General features: G+C 40.9%; 1 protein-coding gene across 2 annotated transcripts in view; it reads right to left on the reverse strand.

Moving 5' to 3' along the window:
- Positions 1 to 12,441, reverse strand: part of PSEN1 (presenilin 1) — a 43,076-nt gene that overhangs the window by 16,556 nt on the left and 14,079 nt on the right. For both annotated transcript variants that reach the window (XM_054970983.1, XM_054970982.1), the window contains exons 5-8: positions 10,160 to 10,227; positions 8,230 to 8,450; positions 4,953 to 5,051; positions 2,933 to 3,019 (exon numbers count right to left, since the gene is read on the reverse strand). In XM_054970983.1, the coding sequence (XP_054826958.1) occupies positions 2,933 to 3,019; positions 4,953 to 5,051; positions 8,230 to 8,450; positions 10,160 to 10,227 (475 nt within the window). The remainder of the gene's footprint in view (positions 1 to 2,932; positions 3,020 to 4,952; positions 5,052 to 8,229; positions 8,451 to 10,159; positions 10,228 to 12,441) is intronic.

A 12,441-nucleotide genomic window follows, 5' to 3' on the forward strand; every position in this document is an offset into this window, starting at 1 on the left:
AAAATAAACTTAATCCTGACCAAACAGAAGTGCTTCTGGTGGGGAGAGAAGGTCTGACACAGGAATTGGTATATATCCTGTTCTGAATGTAGTTGCACTCCCCATAAAGGAGCAGATTTGTAGTTTGGAGATGCTGCCAGATCTTATTTATTTATCTTATTTGTAGTCCGCCTTTCTCACTTAGCATCAAGGCAGATTACAATATGTAAATCAGCACAGTCAACAGGCTGGGGCATTCAATAAACAATGTGATAGGATTTGGATTGCAGAAACTTGAAGACAAGCAGATACCTGATACAGAACTGAAACACTGCTGAAACAAAGCATAAGCATTTACACATTACACATTAAAAAATGTAGAAATTATGTAGTAGGTTATTTACAACAACAGATAGTACATAGTAGTATAGTCCACTGTCTCAATCTATTTACCAAAGCATCTTTCTGAATCATTTCATTATACTCTGTAAAAAAAACCCTCCTGAATAAATCAGTTTTGTGCAGTTTGCAGGAAGCCAGGAGAGTGGAAGCCTTCCTTTTCTCATCGTGTGGACCATTCCAAAAGATTGGGGTCATAACAGAGAATACACATGTATAGGCAGTTGCTGATTTTGCCCATTTTCAAGGTGGTACCTGCAGAAGGCTCTGATGAGCAAAGTCACTGTGGCAGAGCACAGAGGCAGTCTTGCAGATATGAGGGGCCAAAGCCACCAAGGGCTGTGATAGCCAATACCTTGGTTATTGTTTCCATCTTGTCTGGATTCAGTATCAATTTGACGCTGGTTCAAAACCCCACTCCATCGTGGAAGCCCACTGGGTGACTTTGGGCCAGTCACATACACTCAGCCTAACCTACCTCACAGAGTTGTTGTGAGGATAAAGTGGAGCAAAGGTAAATGAAGCTAGCTGCTTTCGTTCGCCATGATAAGAAGGGGGGTTATATATGAAGTAAATAAATAAATATAGCTGAAGATGGGAGAATAGATAAAAGGTCTATTGGTTGGTGGATGGGAAGAGGAGAAGGAAACAGAGAAGGCTGAGATCACGGGGGCTACCAGGAAAGAGAAAATAATGTGGGAAAATGGATCCATGGGAAAGTGAGGTGCTCCCTTCAAGTGTTTGCAGGTTCACCACGGTGCAACTGTGTCAAGCCTGGCTGGTAACTAGGCCAGACCTTTCCTGGGGAGAGGCTGTCAGGGGGAGGGAAGGAGGGAAAGCTGGAGATGGGGGAGGGGGGCAGATAAAAGAAGGTTGGATGGCTGGTGGGCTTTCAGAAAAGGGGAAGAGAAAAGAGTGGGAGGGGAAAAGAAATGAGATGCTCCTTCAAGTCCTTGCAAGTCTCTTGCTTGTCCAACATATTCTTCATCAATTGCACTGGTTAACAATTAACTTAAGATTCCAATTCCAAGTGCTGGTTATTATAATTAAAACACTTTGGAATCTGGGATCCATCTTACTCAACATGTGCCTCTGCCCTTCCCATGAGGGTCTAGATCAAGATGGGTAGCCGTGTCTGTCTGTAGCAGTAGAGAAGAGTAAGAGTCTAGTAGCACATATAAGACTAACAAAATTTGTGGCATGGGTGGGGCCAGGTGCCTGGGAGGTGGGACCCAGGGATACTGAAGCTGTCTTCCCATTGGGCACTGCCCCACAGGGAAGGAGGAACTCCCCACTGACTGGCAGAGGCTGAACCAGTCCCCAGAGAGAACCACAGGTGCAGGTGGTGGGGTGCACAAGGGACAGGAAAGCAAGGAGGCAGATTGGCTGTCCCAGGAGGGGCTTTCGTGAGCCACAGCTCACTTCTTCAGATACTCATGTGAGTCTAGTCACTGCTTACTGAATGTGTGCCTATAACACTTGGTGTGTCTGGAGCCGCCTGTAGCGGCCCTGGACTTGACCTCAACCCCTGCCCGCCACCAGCTGAGGCCAGAGCCCAACTGAGCCCCTGCTGCTTCCCATGGCCCCGGCCCCCTTACCCATCAGAGGGGCAACGCAGTCTGCTCCTGAGGGCGGCCAAGAAACAGGAGGACACTCTGGGTCAGCTGAGCTGCACAGCAGCACTCCAAAACCCAGCTGAGACCACTGGCAGTGCGGCAGCAGCAGGAGAACGCTGCAGACCAGCTGAGCTGCACGGTGGCACAGCAGCACTCCAACGCCCTGCAGAGCCCCAGCAGATGCCGCTGGCTCCGGTGGGGCAGGGAGGCCCGGGCGAACACCCATCGCAGCTGGGCACGGGTGGGGCCAGCTGCCTGAGAGGTGGGACCCAGGGATACTGGAGCTGTCTTCCCATTGGGTGCTGCCCCAGAGGGAAGGAGGAACTCCCCACTGACTGGCAGAGGCTGAGCCAGTCCCTGGAGGGTGCAGGTGGTGGGGTGCACAAGGGACAGGAAAGCAAGGAGGCAGATTAGCTGTCCCAGGAGGGGGCGGGCTGAAAGGGTGCTATAAAGGGAAGGGCTTCCAGTGAGGCTGGGGAAGAGTGCTGGCCTGACCATTGATAAAACAGCGAAGAAGGTTCACGGCACAGTAGGCAGGAGGAGAAACTAGGTTATGCAACCCCCTCCCCTGCCTATTTCTGAGGCTTAGGGAGAACTTCTCTTCAACACACTTGGGAAGATGGCCGAAGGTGGGACAAGCAGGCCAGGTGGTGCGGCGGCTCACATGGTGCAAGAACATCTGTAGCAGAGATCAGGCTCTTTCACCCAACAGATCTGAGGTTATGGGATGACATCCTGATAAGTGATGATTTTACTGTATTTATTGTTCCTGATTTATTGTTATGGCTTTCAATGGAACCAGTCAATAAAAGTAACATTAGGTAAGGTAGGTATAAATGTTTTAAATAAATATAAATACAATAACCTGGGAGATACTCATGTAATCCTTTCAAAGCAAGCTGGAAAAAGACATAAAGGTACTCAAGAGAAATCCTTACTTTGTGTATCATAAGTGGATCTTTTGGGAGCTCTCTTTTGGGCTTCAGGGTCTTCCTCAGCCATGTTCACCAGCCATATCATCGTTGCTGAGGAGAAAGATCAAGCCCTGGTTAACCCACTATTAAAAGTAAAAATCATGCTATTTTTCTGCCACAGGCCGATTACATAATAGTACCATTGTAGTATTTTTTGTGAAGCTTATTATGCTACAACACAGGCTGTATTCAGACATAATGAACTAACTCGGGTTTCTTTGTGATGATGATGATCCAGGAAGTTTGTGAAGCTGACAGTGGAGCAACATAAACTGTGCTTCCTTTCAAACTAGGAAATCTTCAATTTAACAAACTATAGCTAGTTTCTAGGTGGAAGGCAGCAGGAAAATAAGAAGACCCAAAATGAGATGGCTTGTCTCAATAAAGGAAGCCACAGCCTACAGTTTGCAAGATCTGAGTAGGGCTGTTAATGATAATACATTTTGGAGGTTGTTAATTCATAGGGTCACAGTAAGCTGAAAATGACTTGATGGCACATAACACACACATGCACACAGAGGAAAGAAACAAGCAGAAATTTGTTAAAATATCTGAATTCAGGCATCATAACAAAGTGGAGTTTCTTTCAAAGGAAAAAGCCTCAGCTTTGTATGCAAAGGGAAGAGAGAAAAGGGAGGAGGGGGGAGCACATGAGTCAGAAGACTTCCAAGCTCATTTTCATCATAAACAAACCATGGTGTGTTCATTATTCAGCTACTGTCTACACAAACAAAAGGCTGTCTAACCAAAGAGTTAAGAGTGTACTTATGCAAAGGGTCTGTAAGTGGGAGAACGCTATTTTCTTGGCTTGTCAGCTGACTAGCCTCTAACTGAATGATTACTATTCTTCTGAAATTTTGACATTCTAGCTGAAAAGCACAACTCCCTGTTCCATAAAATTGTAATGGAATTACAAAAATTGGCAGACTTGTTAGAATTAAGCATATGTGATAATGTGTAAGATTGCACTGGTTGAGCAGTTGAATATCCCATCTTTTAAAAAATCTCAGTAGGTTACATAGGTATCAGCAGATACAAGTCTCATGAAATCATTTTAAAAAAACTTTTCAATCTCCAGCACTTAAAGTATTTGATAGGCATACTACAAAAGCGACAAATATTTTCTGCCTCTGGCCCACTGATAAGTAAATTAATGAATTTAGAGTTGGAAACCAACTTCCATTGAGCAGAACTTGCAGAAGAGGGGTAAGGCTTTGCCTCAATGGTAGAGTATCTTCTTTCCATGCAGAAGGTTCCAGGTTCAATCCCCAGCACCTCCAGTTAAGAGGATTGGGTAGTAAGTGATGTGGAAGATCTGCTACTAGTCAGGGTATACTGACCATTATAGAATATAGGCAGCTTCATTTGTTAAAAAATGGCCACCATCCTTTCCTTTCTCAGGTCTTCTGGACCTTGGTAAAAACAGTTATAGGACACAGTGCTTCAGAAGAAATGGAAAGAAATCACTCTCCCATCCCACTTATATATGCTCCTGCGTCGTTCTCCTTTCCCACTGCAACTCCTCGCATCACTTCCCACACATTTCCTAATGGTCCCTTGATCTTTTAGAATAACTTTCTAAAGAGGCTAGAGACAGAGGAGGAGGGTGGCAAATTCCATTCTGTAAGCTTTACTCTGCTTTTAGAACTTTGGATCCAACCCAAAGAGATCTATTGTGGAAACTGATATATTGCTTTGAGCGAACCAATACTACTGACCCTTTCTCTCCTTACATTTTTACTTAATATTATATGAAACAGTCTTAAAAGCACAAAATGTTCTTTTTATCTTGGAACATCTTACACAGAACAAAGTTCAAAGTTCTGAATCAACAATAAACAAGGACTTGAGGCCCAAGGAAATGAAAATTTGACTCACAGCTGCTCAACTAGCCTCATGTAGTTGAGCAGAAAATCAGCTGGTTTAGTAACATTTTCTTTCAGTTTAGAAATAGGCATCAGATTACAATTCTCCATATACTTACATGAGTAAATAAGCGCTGGGAACAGTGTTTCATTTCTTTCTTGAGCTGTTTCAACCAGCATACGAAGAGGCCCTTTAGGACTCAAAACAGCAACCAGATCTGGAAGACAGATATTGCGATGTGGCTGAGAGATTAAAAATCCAAACACTGTCAAAACTGTTTCTTAAAACATTCTATGGCATTTTGAACACTAACTAGTCCAACAAAAAATGTATCACCTTTGCTCTGCATTTCTGTTCTGCAGGATTAACATGGCTACAAGTTTTTGGTTTGCAGTTTTGGCTGCTCATAACAGTAAATGCTACTGAAAAGTGAATTTAATCAAGCACTGCTTAATAGCAATAAACCCATATTAATTGCATAGTAATAAAATGGTTCAAGTCAAATCCCTGAGTTATTTTATTGGTCAGGGGGAATTTAGTAAGCAATACAAATAATCTATGGAAGGCAGTTCACTACAGGAATTCTACTCTGTGCTGGGATACTCCAAACATGTTCCCCAAGTATATAGGGCAGATCATGTTATCAAAAGCTATGATTTCTACCACCTCAAGAGATGCAGTAGCTTCTATGTGAACCAAAATGTTTAGTATTGCATTATATGGCTGTAGTTCTTACGGCTGTAGAGATAAAGGCGAGCATTTGAAAGGTGTTGCCAATTATCCTTCACAGAGTTCAGCAACAGTAGATCTAGTGAATAAACCATTTCTTCATTTAACCAGGGCCTGTTCCATGATTTGAGAGCCCTAGATAGAGTTCCTGTTCCCTTGCCTATATGCCCTTCTCCCTTCACTCTCTCATATGTCTTTCACCATCACTTGGTTTTTGAGCCCTCTCACTGCCTGTATGTCCATGTGAAATGACATTTGGGGAGGGGCACCAGCAGTAGACCCTGTCAGCTGCTCCAGCTCAAGGTATGACACCAGATCTGCATCTTGTAATTACCAATGTGGTCTCTGGAACTGATTCTAATCCTGTCCTGCTCTACCATACTTTGTGGCTGTTTCTGGAAGCCCTTGAAAACATGGAAGCAGTTGTGCATGCATTATGTTTAGGTCAAATATCAAAAATAAATTATTTTTGCTACACACACTCCTGTTTTTAAAAATCAGGCATCACCCAACCACCTTCATGAACATGTTATTATACATGGAAATGTTGCTTGTATCACCAAGTTCATCGCCACCACTTCATTTATCAAACAACTATGTTTTATAAGCATTAACCTGGAGTAACTGAAATTTAATAGCTTAAAAGATATTCATTGCTAGTTTGCCACCAAACAAATCTTTCCATCTATAATCCTTATGCAGATTCATCTATGCATCTCCAGGTTACTTAGTATTCTTCTCAGATTCAGTATAGCAGAGAGGCCAGACACTGCTATGTGAATTTCAAAGGCTTCTTGTAGACATTTTTGGTGCAAAGACTGAACCAGGATATAGAGTTCTGTGATGATATTGCCAAATCAGTTTTATCTTATGACTGGAATATTTACAGAGTCTGTCTTTCTAATATTAGAAATGCAAATGAAGAAGAATGTTTTATAATGTCATTTGGATTCTCTGAACAAACAACAGTTGAACACAAAGTATGTGGTATTCTTGAAGCTGCTGTACAGCACATCAACATCCTAAAAGGCTGCCATGCTGTCTGTCCTGTTGTCTGAAAAAGCCAAAGCATATATTTACAAATAATCTTGCTTCAAAAGCAAGTGTTAGCATTAACCAAGACCTGATTTAGGAATTCCAAATTCTGAACCACTAAGCAAAATGAGTAATTCTTCCTCCATTCCTTGTATTACTGAGTGAAGAGTGAGAGGAGAAGCAAGAGTTATTGCGGAACTGAAGAACAACTAATTTCTCTAAACACATCGGGTTTTAATTTTCTTCCCTAGATAGTAATAATTTTAATTTTTCACTACCACACCAATTTATAGATCTTACAACTTATGCCACTCTACAATCTAGCACTGAAAAGGTTTCCCAGCTATGCTCAAGATCAAAGCTGGGAGGGCTAGTCTTGAGTACTGGGTAAGTATTTTTAAAATGAACAAAATTTCCTATAGTAAAGCTGGTCACAGTCCAGGAGCAGAAAGGCATTTGTTTTCACACTGTACTTCTGGAAATCCTTGACAGCGCATGTTATACTGAACCCAACTTTAAAGAAGAAAGGAAGTCGACCTCTATAAAATACATGAGGCACAATTACAAAAGATCGTACAACATATCACAACAGACAGTGGAGAAATTAAGGTGATATTAATTGTAAACTGCAATCCAAACTATGATCACAGGAAATTAGGGAGGGGTATCTTGTAATCACTGTAAAGCTAAAAATTGAGACTCCCCCCACCACTAATTTGTTGAATTATAAGTATACTTCTGTCTTTGTTTAGAACATTTCTATGCCACATCTTCAGAGTCCTGATTCAGCTGGCTTACAAATAAAAATGACAATATAGAACACAAGCAGCATAAACACTATCCACAAAACAGGAGACCATTAAAAAGCTGATAAAACTCCTGATTAAAAACAGGTAAAAAGGTATGTTTTAGCCTAACCTGTAAAAAACAGTAAAGCAGACATCAGGCAAACCTCAAGGGGAAGATGTTCTGAACATGAGGTGCCACCACAGAAAGTGCCTTGTTTCTAATCATCATCTGCCTCACCTATGAAAGCAGGGCACAGACAGCAGGACTGAGAGGCAAATCTTAACTGGTGAGCTGGATAGTATGGGAGAAGACTTTCCTTCTTGTACCCTGGCCCCAAGCCATTTAGGGCCTTAAAGGTAAGAACCAGCACTTTGAATTGTGCCTGGAAAGAGATGAGTAACCACTGCAGATCTTTCAGTACAGGAGTTATACACTTAGAGATCTCTGTCTTTTGGTGCTACACCTCTGAAGATGCCAGCACCAGCTGCTGGCGAAACGTCAGGAACTACAATGCCAAGATCACGGCAATACAGCCCGGAAAACCCACAACAACCATAGTTTAATCAATATTTCTATAGAGGTTTTTGTATAGAAATAAAAGTATCAGTGCTGTGAAGATAACACACTCTCTTCTTGTCACGGAAAGATCTACAGAGGCATTATTAAGAAACTATACAGACTTACAATATGACACCTCACATTTTAAAAAAATATTTAAAAACCAGTAAAACAGTCCTGGTATTGAATTTAATTTACTGAGACTATCAAACATAATAAAAAAGAAAAAGCAGAATAAGCAGCCACCATTACCTCTAGTGCAATTTTTGGCTCCATGACCTTACCATATACTGAAATTACTGCCAAGATGAGCCAGGCAGTCCATTCAGGAAGGTATTTGATGAAGACCAGAGCCATTAAAGCACTTATCATAATGAGATAGGCTTGCTGGAGCCGGAGGGGGCCTTTCCAGTGAATGCAGATCATCCCCACGACACCAAAGTTCCAGATCATGAGAGCTAGCGTAATGTAGTCCATGGCAACATTGTAGGTCTTAAAAACTTCACTATGAAACACACAAAAGATTTAAAACTTACTACTGTATTAAAGCAAAGGAACAACATGGCAGAAATAATAAAACAATTTAATTATTTTTGGGTTTTGTGCCAGTCTCAAAATTAACTGTTAATCTTTAAACTAGATTAAAATTTATGGGGTGGGGAGAAGCTAAGTTTTGAAGAAATAAGTGGTTCAAGCTTCACTACAACTGCGTTTTGATTTACTAACAAAGTTCTGTGTAGCACATTCCTTTGTTGCCCTCTTGCCTCCTACTCATCTCCATAATTGGAAAGATAAACCGGGACATAAATGCATAATGGTAAACCAAGTCCAATTATGCCAGTTTCAGTTCTCCCCTGTAATAGAACACCATTTATACAAACAACTCCTTGCCTTTGAAGAACTTCTTTGACTAAGAACAATTTGATGGACTGTAACTGCATCAATCACAGGTCATACAAAATTAGGTATTTTTTTGAAACCCATGGAGTCAACTCGAGTAAATAAACTACCGATGAAAAATCTAGAATATTTTTAAAGGGGGGCATAAACATTTAGGACTCGATGGATTCCTAGGCCACTGAAACAATTCAACATGCAGCACCACTAAGCACTGACTTCAATGGGCTTAGAATGGTGTAGCTCTGCTTAGGATGACACTGCAAGTTTTCAGTTTTCACATAAAGATTCTTTGTGGACAGCAATTGCCCAAATCAAAATTTGCCATTAAAAAGTCATTTACAGTCCAATCCTCTTCTTTCTTGTAATTGTTGAGGTATAGAGGCTTCTGCTGCGACACCCGTTGCAGCATCCTCTCTAAGACAAGCAAATTGGAACTGGACTGCTCTACTCTGTTTGTCCCTAAAAGAGGGATAAACTCCACTTCCTTGTGGCTTTTAATCTAGGCAAAGAATCTTGGGCCAAAGTCCGAAAGCATTAGGTTGATGTGCAAAGGGACTCTGTGCTTTGCCCTCTAAAAATCTCACCCACACTGTGGTAGAGCTTCTTTTGTATGCTAAAACCTACTACTGCTTTAATTACAAGGGCCAGAAGCAGCTACAGTGGCTAGAGCAACAGGTTAACATGTTCTTGCACAGAATTCCTGACTATATAGCATTGCAAAACATCTTAGTCTTGCTTTTGCCCCAGAAGCTATATATACCTATTAAGCAACAGTTGTACATGGAATACTTACACATAACTTCATTTCCTAAAAGCTCACTGCCAACTTAATCCATGCTGCTATGTATTTTTACATAGCAATACAAAACCAAAACCATCCTCCAGGTGCTCTCTATATTTATACTCATCTGCTCTCAAACATGTATAGCTGCCATTACTAAATAAGCACGCAGACATTGGCAATATTTGTAGCAAATCTCAGACTCCAGCCTTGCCAAGGAAGTACAATTTTCTGCAGATAAAGCTACAAAGACTCCAAGAAGTGGTTATCTGTAAGCATGGAAACCCAATCTGTTTACAATAGGATTACAGTTAATAGCTGGCAGAATGTTGGATTTGTAGGGCAACAGGAGAGGAACAAACATCTATAACAAATGTCCAAGTGTGTGTGTGTGTGGGCTTGTATTCTTTATTCCTGACAGATTTTGAGCTTTACTCTTTTTATAAGGGATGCAGACTTTATAACCCAATGAAGACAGATTGATTCAACTACTCATTGAGACAGCCCTAACATAATTTTTTGGTTAAACTTACCCTAAGTAAATGAATGAGAAAAAGAAAAGCAGAAAAAGAGAAGAAATGATGAGCCATCCATGGATCACCTAAAACACAAAAACAATTATAAAGATTTCCTTTTCAGAACAGATATTAAAATTATTACATTTAAAAAGAGTCTATTTGAAACCAATTGGATTTCATATCAAAAATCTAGTTATGCATACTGTTCTCTAGAAAAATCTATAGTCACATAACATTGAGTCAACGTGTACTAGGATTTTCCTGCTTCTCTTCTTCCCCTGCAGCAACCTGTAACTGCAGAAATGCTGCTTCTGGGAGTGAATAGAGGTCTAGACTAGAGCACTCTTGTTATGCTATGTGGAGGGACAGAAATAGGCAATCCCTTCACATGCATACTCTAGTGCACAACTACTAACTTTGTGGCAATTACCATCAACCAAACAAGCCACATTTACTTCCATTCCTGATGTAAGGCCTGCACCTCAGGGAGGATTGCTGCTTACCCATTCCTCCAACAGCAGTTGTTTCAAAGTAGAAACCACTAGGCAAGCGCCTTGCCTATTCTACTGAAACAGGGGGAAGGTGCTGCACTGGGGAACAGTGTTTAGAAGAGTCACACATGGCATGTCAAAGAGCCATGTTTGGCTCCTAGATACTGTGCTTGGATCCCAGGCATTATCTTTCAAAGTGAGGCAGTCACATCGTCACAGAGCTTGGAAGTCACATGGCTGTGGAGTAGAGAAGGGAGTAGTGGCATTTCAAACCTAATACCCAACCTAGTACACACCCAAACCTATGCTGAGTAGATAACAAGGGATCTGTCAATGTACTTCAGTTCTGTCAAATGAGAACTCAAGTATACTATTGAACGCTAGTAAACAGCAGTAAAAACTGGAATAAGAGAGGGAGCCCTGTGGCGCAGAGTGGTAAGCTGCAGAACTGCAGCCCAAGTTTTGCTCATGACCTGAGTTCAATCCTGGTGGAAGCTGGGTTCAGGTTCAGCTCAAGGTTCACTCAGCCTTCCATCCTTCCAAGGTTGGTAAAATGAGTGCCCAGTTTCCTGGGGGTAAAGTGTAGATGACTGGGGAAGGCAATGGCAAACCACCCCGTAAAAAGTCTGCCAAGAAAACGTCGGGATGCGACGTCCCCCCATGGGTCAGTAATGACTCGGTGTTTGCACAGGGGACTACCTTTACCTTTACCTACCCTTCACCCAGTGCATACTTCAGAAAGCAGCTTATGTTACTTGAGGGAAATAAATAGTTCAAAATGTCAGGACTTACTTATTTACATTCATAAGTAATATTATTACAGGCTTTATTTAACATTTTCTAAAGTTCTTTATTATGCATAAAGCTCCTCAACAGCAGAAACTCCAGAAGACTAAATTTATGTGAAATCATCAGCATAGTGAAAACTAAAGCAGCTTGAACTCCAAGAGAATCTTTGAAAATAGGAAAAGTGAGTAATAATGTGACAAATGAAATTCAGTGAAGGTAAGTGAAAGGTAGTATAATTATGACACAAAGTTTCATTCATATTTGCTCACTGTTCTAGAAAACAGACAGGATACAAAGAACCATGATGTTCTCCTTGTAAAACTGACTTTTGTTATAGTTATGTTTTAAGTTAATGTGTACAAAGGAGAATTTTATATATACAATGGTGTTGGTTTGGTATTGTCATTTTTTAAAAAAAAACTTAATAAAGTTTTAATATTAAAAAAATAAAAATAAAACTGACTTTTGTCTTTGCCCTCCTGCTGTTGCCCATTGTGCCTCTTCAAAAGTCATTCCTAAGGGTAGGGTACATTCAAAAACATGTGGGTTGCAGTGGAATTCCACCCCCTTGTACAAACAGAAATTGGTTTCCATTCACACAAGGGGTAGTGGTGGATCCAACCTGTGATTCTTATAGTGAGATTTACATTCCTCTTGAACTGTTATAAGCTACTTTTCCCTTTCAGTCATTAAAGTGTGATTTAGTTTAATTATACTACACTATAGTTTAATGACAATTTCACTACATTGTAATTTAATGCATATGAACTGCCCAAACCTGGAACATCTAAAACCTCTGGATAATAAGATGTTCAGATAAAAAGCAATGCCATTTTGTAATGGATCAGTCTTCAGCTGGCCATCTTACATTTGAGATTTCCTTGCCAGGACAAAGAAACAGGAGGCTCAAAACTTCACATGCACGATATCCTTTAGGATTTCTATCTAGAGGACAAAACCTCACTATCTTCAGAAGAAACCAAACATCAGATAATCAATATGTAATAAAAAAACCAA

The sequence above is a fragment of the Eublepharis macularius genome, chromosome 2 (genome assembly GCF_028583425.1).
Source record: "Eublepharis macularius isolate TG4126 chromosome 2, MPM_Emac_v1.0, whole genome shotgun sequence".
In the NCBI taxonomy this organism is placed as follows: Eukaryota; Metazoa; Chordata; class Lepidosauria; order Squamata; family Eublepharidae; genus Eublepharis; species Eublepharis macularius.